General features: G+C 50.6%; 1 protein-coding gene across 1 annotated transcript; it reads left to right on the forward strand.

The window, feature by feature from the left end:
- Positions 1 to 265: 265 nt before the first annotated feature.
- LOC133345277 (protein reprimo A-like) lies at positions 266 to 2,665 on the forward strand. The gene has a single exon (XM_061555897.1). The coding sequence runs from the start codon at positions 1,124 to 1,126 to the stop codon at positions 1,508 to 1,510; it is 387 nt and encodes a 128-aa protein (XP_061411881.1). The 5' UTR covers positions 266 to 1,123; the 3' UTR covers positions 1,511 to 2,665.
- Positions 2,666 to 10,484: the final 7,819 nt, after the last annotated feature.

Below are 10,484 nucleotides of genomic sequence, written 5' to 3' on the forward strand. Positions count from 1 at the left end.
GCATCACGGCACCCCCCCCCCCCCCCCATCGCTGCTCTCCGATGGTCGCTCCCCCTCTGTCTATAAAGGCCGAGGAGTCGGGGGAGGTGCCGTCTCTGGCCCCGTATCCGCGCTGCGCTCCTTCGGGTGGTGACACCCCTTGCCGAGCCGAAACACCACAACAAGCAGGATCTCCATAACCAGGACCCCCAAAACCAGGACCCCCAAAATCAGGACCCCCCATAACCAGGACCCCCCCATTAACCAGGCCCCCCCCCCCCGCTCGCCACCTATTAATACCCCAGCCCCCCCCCCCCTCCCCTCTCTCCCATGAGCAGGGCTTCGAAGAATCTGACACCCCTTGCGTTACGCTTCAAAGAGACAGCGACACTCTGTACGTGGTCTCCGTGAGTCGTCCTTAGCGTGGCGCTCCCGAGTCACCCGCTACGACCCAGTCACCCACCCCCCTACGACCCAGTCACTCGCTAAGACTCAAGTCACCCACCCCTGCACCCCCTACGACCCAGTCACCCGCTACGACTCAAGTCACCCACCCCCGCACCCCCCGCGCGCCGCTCGCAGGAGTCATTCCCCGCTACCTCTCGACGCTGCGCTCACAAATCGATCTCCCTCGCGCTGCGAGCACGCGCCGCTGAGCGCTGCGCTTGAGTCACCCGTCGTGCGCCGTTTGCAAGGAGTCAGCTTCGAGCCGCGTGCACGTGCAGTTGTCACCCTGCGCTCGTGTTCAAAGAGTCGTCGTCGTCGTACTCGTCGTCCTCGTAGTCGCTGGGCTTCCAGAACTCACTCCCTGCTGAGTTGTTCACCTAAAAGTCGCCACCGGCTTCCAGGAAGTCATCCCGTGCTCTGCTCCTTCGGGAAATCACTCGCTCTGCACCCGGGCTTCCAAGAATCATCCTTGCGCTGCTCTTCCAACAGCAGTCACCCCTGCGCTCTCGATCCAAGAGTCAACCCTGTGTGACCCTGTACGAGAGTCACCCCCTGCGCTGCTCTTCCAGGGGAGTCGCTCTGCGCTGGGGAGTCGCTCTGCGTAGCAGGAGCAGCAGCACCGCCACTGGCGCACCCCGATGCGCTCTGCGCCCTCTTCCATCCCGCGCCTGTCAGCGCCGCGCGGCGTTTCTGCGCCATGAACGCCTCTTCGCTTCTCAACTTGAACGCCTCCCTGCTCGCCCTGAACGACTCCCTGGGAGTGTTCAACGCGACGCTGCTGGGCCACGCTGGAGCGACAAACGACTCCGCGCTGGGCCCGTGCTGTAACCTCTCGGCACCGGCGGTGGCAGACGGAGGAGGAGGAGGAGCCGGCTTCCAGGCGCCGCTGGCCGACCCCAGGAACCTGTACATATTCCGCGTGGTGCAGATCGCCGTCATGTGCGTGCTCTCGCTCACCGTCGTCTTCGGAGTCTTCTTCCTCGGCTGCAATCTGCTCATCAAGTCGGAGAGCATGATCAACTTTCTGGTGAAGGAGCGGAGGCCCTCCAGGGAGGTGGAGGCTGTCATCATCAGGACCTACTGACGGCGCGCGTACCATGCGGTAGAGAGAGAGCCGTGCCGTGCCCAATTTCCCGAGCTCGTTCGAGGCTTCTGTGCCGAACGCGGGGGCTCAACGACTGTCCGTGGTCTGCTGGCTCCGTCGAGCTCGATTGTTACCAAGGCGCTCCGTCATCTGGACGGTGATGTCGTCTTCACGCAACCTTCTTGGTCGCTCACCAAGGGGAAATGTCCTCCATGTGTCTCCTACTGCCATCCGAGGGTGTACGAAGATGTTGCCGGCTGCAGGGCGAGTCGCGCTGCGCCGATTGCACGCTCCCAATGGGTAGAAGAAGCGACGCGATGTTCCATAGATTACGTTTGAGGCGCGTGTCGTTTAAGCCATTACTGTGGATATCGTCCAAAATCCGAGTGGAGCGGTAGTTTTGTGCGTGTTTGTAATGGTTGTCGTGGGGTGGTTGTTTCAGCTGCTGACCTAATGCAGCTTACATTTGGGGAAGTGGGCGCACGGGATTTTGTGGGTGGTGTGTTTCGCGAATATTACTCGAGTCGTATTGATGATGTTCGGCATGGGGCGATGTTAGCCGTTCGTGGTTCGCTGTGACTGGTTTTCTTTATTAATTGCTCTGGTGACGGTTTATACAATGTGAACAAAACACTGTATTTTGCACAAAAACGTTTTCTGAATCAGAAGAAATTCGCTTTTTGTACTCTAGGCTTTCCCGTGCAATGAATGTAAACGTGCGTACATTTTGTAACAACAACAAACAGAATTAATTAATTTTAAAAAAAAAACTACTTTGTTTAATTGGACGTGTTTTACACGTTTCGCGCTACGTTTTGTAAAGATGCGGTGATTCCGTGCTTAAGGCTTTCTCGCAGTCGTGTGTCAACCACCACCACCACCTCCATCAATGGGAAAGCATGCTTCACGAAAAAGATGGATTTGTCCTGAATCAATTGATAGCGCATGCTTACAATGTTTACTCTGTATGTGCTTTACCAATGACGTTTTTACCGAAGTCTGTCAACAACAACACAAAAAATGCCTGGAGCTTCGATTTTCACATCGGTTGCATGGAAGGTACATTATATACACTTATATTTTTGCATGGTTGTTATTATCGATATTATGATGAAACGAAAACAAAATCTTGCCATTAAAATCAAGTTAAATGTTTTTTTGAAAGCATTGGCATTTATTTCAGACGAAACTGATTTGTGCTACTAACTTACCGGAGATGATGAAAACCAGCTCGTAATGAGTGGTTTTGTTAATTTATTTCACGTGAATTGAAAACGTGCGCCTGGGTTGTGGCTGCTGCACTCGATTAAACGCGCGGAATCATTATTCACGCGCTCACTATAACACGCACACGCACACGTGATGAACACACACACACGTGTGATGAACACACACACACACGTGCATGATGAACACACACATACACGTGTGATGAACACACACGCACGTGATGGACACACACACGCGTGCATGATGAACACACACACACGTGATGAACACACACACGTGCGTGATGAACACACACACACGTGCGTGATGAACACACACACACACGTGATGAACACACACACACATGATGAACACACACACACGTGATGGACACACACACATACACACGTGATGAACACACACACACGTGATGAACACACACACGTGATGGACACACACACGTGATGGACACACACACACGTGCGTGATGAACACACACACACACGTGATGAACACACACACACGTGATGAACACACACACACGTGATGGACACACACACATACACACGTGATGAACACACACACACGTGATGAACACACACACGTGATGGACACACACACGTGATGGACACACACACACGTGATGGACACACACACGTGCGTGATGGACACACACACACACGTGATGAACACACACACACGTGATGGACACACACACACACATGATGAACACACACACACGTGATGAACACACACACACGTGATGGACACACACACACATGATGAACACACACACACGTGATGGACACACACACACGTGATGGACACACACACACACATGATGAACACACACACACATGATGAACACACACACACGTGATGGACACACACACACGTGATGGACACACACACACACATGATGGACACACACACACATGATGAACACACACACACACGTGCATGATGAACACACACATACACGTGTGATGAACACACACGCACGTGATGGACACACACACGCGTGCATGATGAACACACACACACGTGATGGACACACACACACGTGATGGACACACACACACGTGATGAACACACACACACGTGATGAACACACACACACGTGATGAACACACACACACATGATGGACACACACACACATGATGAACACACACACACGTGATGAACACACACACACACGTGATGAACACACACACACGTGATGGACACACACACATACGTGATGAACACACACACACGTGATGAACACACACACACGTGATGAACACACACACACGTGATGAACACACACACATGATGAACACACACACACGTGATGAACACACACACACGTGATGGACACACACACACACACGTGCGTGATGAACACACACACACACGTGATGAACACACACACACGTGATGAACACACACACACGTGATGAACACACACACACACGTGATGAACACACACACACGTGATGAACACACACACATACACGTGATGAACACACACACATACACGTGATGAACACACACACACGTGCGTCATGAACACACACACACACGTGAATAATGATGTTTGTGAGTCGCTGGTTCTATACTTACCATAGAGGGTGAAATGATACAAGTTTGTTATACTTCACAATACGGGAAATACAATCATTGTCAAATATGTCACTCCACTGCCAGATGAACGCCTCCCTCTGTTTCGCCGTACTTCGCCACGCCGGTCTCGATGTGGGCTTGTGGAAGGTTGGCTGGCTGACGCCCGCATGGACGTGCTCATGTAACATTGTCCTCTGCCACGTTAGCCCTGGTCGAGATTCGAACTCAGGTTTACCGGTCAATTTACTCGACACTACCGCTCCACTCCCGCATACTCGTCCACACGTGCTACATGGCAGTATATATCACAATAGCTAGACACGTGTTAAACGGGTATCATGCTGAACCATTAGCGGCTTCATTCCCCGGCGGATATACATTCATCTAAAAACGTCAACCTTTCATCATCCGATCGTCAACGTCACAAACCTCGGCGGCTTCCGATGTAATCCCCAATGAAGTGGTTGGTGGAGAGGTAGGGCCGTTTTTTTTTAATATCGAAATGAACACGGCCGACCTGAGTTTAATTACCGGCCACGTCTAGAAGGGTAATTGCCCGAAACGTCGCCTACAATATATATCCTTTAAAGGCCACTCACTGTGTGACTGACACATGCGTAGCACGCTTGATTGTCAGTGGCGAGTGACATTTGATTCTAGATTTGAAGCTTTCGTGACTGCAAGGATTCATACTTTTAGTTCTTTCGGTAAAGTCACGTAGGTAAAAAATGAAATTAAAATTAATTGTTTTATTTTTATTAATTTTTATTTCATTTTTTACCTACGTGACTTTACCGAAAGAACTAAGAGTACGAGTGACATTTGAACCCATCATGTCCTGCCGATACCCAGCTTCTGTCCAGCAACCGATGCGCTCCGACCATCGTGGCGCCGTGTGGTCAAACAAGCCGTGTGACCGACACAGCCTTGAGCGAGGCACTTCATTCAGCAGTGGATCTACGAAGGGCTTCACATTATTCTTGCTGTCACGTCAAATAACATCTCGTTGGCTTCTTTTGTAGGGAGGGGGCGGGGTGCGTGGCGTGGCCTGACATTGGCATTTGGGCAACGTGATGTATTGTAGGTCTCCACCATGAGATATGACACTTGCGTCACGCTCGCGACCAGCCTCGCGACAAGGCTGAACCGTGCCGAATTGGGTGCACAGGTACAAAGGCGGCCCTGGTTAACCCTGACGGGAGCACCATCTCGACAGCAGTGCAATGCAGCCCGTGCAGCACACGCGCACGCAGCGCGCGCACGCGGTGTCCATTTATGCGCGCGACACACGCACGCGCACAGCAACAAGGCGCTCGCCTCTCGCTCACAATCGGGAGGTCACAAATCCAATTTCAGGTTTTAGGCGCTGGCCCTACCTTAGCATCATCATGGTCGTCGTCATCATCATTAGGCTGAATTTCTCACTCGATATGGCACGGGACACTCCGAGGTTGGCTTGGAGTAGAGATTATCCAGCGCAAAGCACTACAAATAGAGTACAATAATCGCCTTTGGAAGATAATAATTGTAATACTAGATATTATTTGACGCTATATGTTTATCAACCTGTGAAGAAGTAGAGGTTGAAATACAGGAGATGGATGTGGCGTACCAAAATGATTTCTTCAACAGCGTTCTGAACTGCTCCCGATCAAATTAAACAGCGGACATCATCGTCATCAATCAACAACCATTCGATGTCAATAAAATGAGTACGACTTGGTGAACCATCAGCTATGTTATCCTCGTGAGAGGCTGGTGCCTGCCAGAGGAATGTGGAATTCCCACGACGGAGATGAGCACTGCGAGTAAGGGGGGACGTCGAATGGCTGTGACACGTGCAAGTGTACTGTTAGAGCAATTCCGCGTCCGCGGATTTAATGTTAACATCACGAACAGTGCAATATTCTGTGTAATGACGCATGAGCAGTGTCGACAGGGGTAGTTCATCCAAAAGGCAATATTACTGAAATAACCACGCGAGATTGCCGCTCTGTGCAGCATTATCTACCGATACAAAGACAAAGATCCCCCGTATAGCCTTTAACAGAGTGTTGAAGGCAAGTGCTGTTAGCGAGCACCTATGAAAACCGGCACACGAAGCACCACGCCCGGCCGCCTTTGTCTCCCGAATGGACATGTTTAGGCATCGAGTCGACCCAGAGGAGGCCGGCCCAGGACCTCTTCAGACAATCGTCGCCGGTGTTGACCGTGAGCGGGAATCGAACTCGGGTGTTGCTGGGCTCGTAGCGCAGCGCGCTAACAACCGCTGCGCCATCGGCTCCCTACCCACGGGGCTTGCCTCTCCGCGTCACCGGTTGCCGGCATCTCCCTCCCGATGCAGGCAGCGGGCGCGCAGGAATTGGTGACAAATGCGGCTCAGCAATGATGAATGCAGCTCTGTAAATCGGAGGCTTGCACACAACGATTGCATCGTATGTGCGTTCCACAAACACAAATATATCTCGTAGTTTGTATTATCCACTGAGCCGCTTTAAAAACAAACCGCACAACACACACACAAGGCTTTCCCAGTCACACAATTAATTTACAGCAGCCTCGGGTCTGTAGCTTCTGCTTAATCGCGTAATGCGCGCTAAGCTTGCGCTTTACCGACTTAATTTACTTGTTGAGCCATAATGCCGCTGACCCTACAGGTGACAGGTTGGCAACCCAGGTGCCAGCGCAGCAACACGCGTTCGATAAACGCTCCATTAGCGCCCCTTTGTGTTCCACAAATGTGGACTCTTTGGACCGGAGATCGAGCGACCGGCTGCCGAATTGCAATCAAGGGGTCCTGTTCACCATCAGCGGTTCTATTGTTCGAGGCGCATTGTCGCGTCTCCGATGGGTCAGCGACACCCATCGCCGCTCTCCGATGCGTGTTCGGCTAGTGCCGCGTGTTGTCCGGCCCGACATTCCGACGTTTCGCTGCACGTGCCGAGTCATGTCTCGCCAGACGTCGTGTCGAGCAGCAACGTGACAGAACGCGAAAAGCCCACTGCAGCAGTGACGTGCGGGCTCTATACTCTAAAGACGGAGTTGAGCAGTCGTATTCTCGTACTCTTAGTTCTTTCGGTAAAGTCACGTAGGTAAAAAAAATGAAATTAAAATTAATAAAAACAAAAAATAAAAACAATAAAATCACGACGTTTCGGAGGCAACACAAGCTTCCGTCTTCAGGTGAGACTGTCACAGCAAAATTTCTGTATCAAGTGGAGAGAAGTCCCAAATTGTACGGCCTTATATAGTTTTTTTTATACCTACGTGACTTTACCGAAAGAACCAAGAGTATGAATCCTTGCAGTCACGAAAGCTTCCAATCTAGTCTTATTCTCGATTGATGGTTGTAATCTTGAACGGAGGTCCATAATAAGCAACTTAATATGACACTCAAACATCGCACCTCCTGGCTTTGGCATTCCTCGAGGACACTTGTGCTAACCATCAACAGCATCCGAACATCGACAGGCCGATGCCCACATCTCCTCCGTGAATGGAGAATTCAAGGCGAGCCACAGTTACGTAATTGTGGCCGTGCAACCCAAACGCGTGGTAAACGCACTGAGGTCCGCACACGCCTTCGACAGACGAGGAACAGCAACGCTGCACGAACTCTCTCCTCGAGTCCTGTCGTCGTGACGCGCAGACCTCGCCATGTGCAGGAACACAAGTTTCAAGTTTTTCAAGTTAATTTATTAGGTGTAGCCCCGTGAGCCATTCGGCTCTTGAATCGGGTGCAACCGCAACAAACAAAAAACAAAAAACATGAACAAGAACAAGAAAAACATCTTAAAGTGACTATGTGACTATGCGCAAACAGAAAAATCCAAGAAAAGACAGCAAAATATTGCAGAAAAAGCACCGTACACCAACGCTGTGTGCAAAAATCCCAGTGGGATTCAAGTCAAACAACAACAACAACCACAAGACAACTTAGATTAAGGCCATCAGTCTAACTCCGTCCCACAACAAACAAACGTGGCCAAACCAAAAAACGTTTTCGAAATCACCAAAATAAAGCCACAAAAGCAATGAAACACAATGTGGAGTCAATCCTATCGCGAGTAACGTGGGACTGGCCGCTTCTTCACAGCATACACCAGGAGCATAACCCATCATCACGCAAACTCCCGTCGTCACCCTCGCAGCAGCAGCAGCAGCAGCGGCTTCGGGCTGCCCATCGAACAAAGGCGGCGGTCACCGCATCGCGCGACACTCTGCGGCCGTCTGGAACGCTCTCCCTTCCGATATGAGGAAGCCACTGGAGCTATGCACTTGTAAATCATCTAAATTGAAAACGAATTTCTTGAGAACGGCTTGTTGTGTTTAGTGTTGTTGTCCTTCTCCCGCACCTCCGATTAGCACGCTTGGATATGTACGGTGCACAAGAAGTTCAATATACAAACCTCGAATAAGACTTGAAAATCATCGACAACAATAAAAAAACAATTTATCCACTTAAACCCCCTCCCCCCCCGCTCCCCCGATCAATACCAGTTTTACATCACAACAAGCTTTGATATCGCTCTAAAATGTGATCAATGAGCGCTATAGTTTGGTGCGAGAAACCGGCTCGTTAAATATTCACGAGAAGCATCTGTGCGGCGGCGTCAGAAGGTGAACGTGGCCCAGCGCAGGCAGCGTCGTCGAGTCCACGGCGGGGATGAATTTCTCGTTGTAAATAATTTAAAGTCAAACGCCCTCCCTACCCGCCCCCCCCCAAAGGAACGGGCAAATTAGATTGCAAAGATGTTGCCTATTAATGATGTTGTGCCAAAATGCGTTTACATTCTCCGAATTCTCCGAATTATCCCCGCAACAACAGATTTCCGTATGTTAATTTGTACATCTGAGTGATGCGAACGGCGAACCATTAATGCAAATCGCATTACCCTCGGAGCTATTAAGGAAAGGCGAGTCCATTAACCACGCGCGCTTCAGGTGCGCCCGTACGAAAATAGCAATTGCCATCGGCATGGCTTTTATTAAAGAAAGAGAAGAAAAAACCGTCGGCAGCTTTGCTTCTACAACTCGCTACGTTATCGTGACACAACACACAGTCTCATCAACATCAGCTGCAGCCGTGATCAATCCGTTGAAGTGGATGACACAATCTTCCCATGCCAATGTTGTGACAACGCCGGAAGGGAAATGTAATGCGAGTGTTTTTGTTGTTTTTGTTGTTGTTGATGTTGTTGCTAAAGCGAGACAATAATAGCGTTTGCTCATAATCGACACTTAGCTGGCCTGTAAATCTCTCTGAAGCCACAACGGAGCTCATTGCATGCCCCACGACGCCCATGGGTGCAGGGAGCACTTTGTGGGAGCGGCGGGGGGGTCGGGTGAAACGTGGACGACTGCTGCAGCTGTGAAGGGGTCGGTGGCTATTCATGCGCAATTACTGTAACGTTTAGATTTTCCGATTCGAGGTTTGACACGAGCCACGGAACGACCTATTCACGGCAATGATGTCACCGGGGTCTTTAATGTCCACTTTGCGGCAGACAGCACGCTCGGGTGGTTTCACCCCTCCACCCACACACCCACCCACCCCTCCACCCACACACCCACCCACCCCTCCACCCACTCATCCACCCACACACCCCTCCACCTACCCACCCACCCACCTCTCCACCCACCCCTCCACCCACCCACCCACCCACCCCTCCACCCACCCAGGACGGCACTGGCGGTGGCTGCTGAAATCAATTCTCCATCGTGCGTACGGCGTTTGAAAAACGCAGCCAGCCAGCAAGTAGGCTGTTTCAATTGGTGTTTTTTTTTGCTGTGTGTGTGTAGGCAAACCGCTGTAGCAGCAGAGCGTAAGTCGACTTGTCCCCCACCACACTTCGCGTGCTGTGTTTGGGCAAGTCATCGGTGACAACATGTGCGCCCGGTGGCTTGTACCGGTGGAGTCTTTTTAAAATCCTTTATATTAAGTTCACTTGCTTGCTTGCTTACGACCGTGCAAATCTTTCGGTCGCTTTTTTAACCCACTTCCCGTGATCCAATCGAGTTGACATTTTGCACACAGACTCGTTGTGCGTGACAATGTATTTTCGTGAATTTTTTTTCCAAAATTTTACACTTTTTAGGAAAAAATAAATTATATTTAATTACCAATTGCTTAATGGTGGCAGGCATTCATTTGACCCA

This window comes from Lethenteron reissneri, chromosome 21 (genome assembly GCF_015708825.2).
Source record: "Lethenteron reissneri isolate LAM-NWPU_2019-01 chromosome 21, ASM1570882v1, whole genome shotgun sequence".
Lineage (NCBI taxonomy): Eukaryota > Metazoa > Chordata > Hyperoartia > Petromyzontiformes > Petromyzontidae > Lethenteron > Lethenteron reissneri.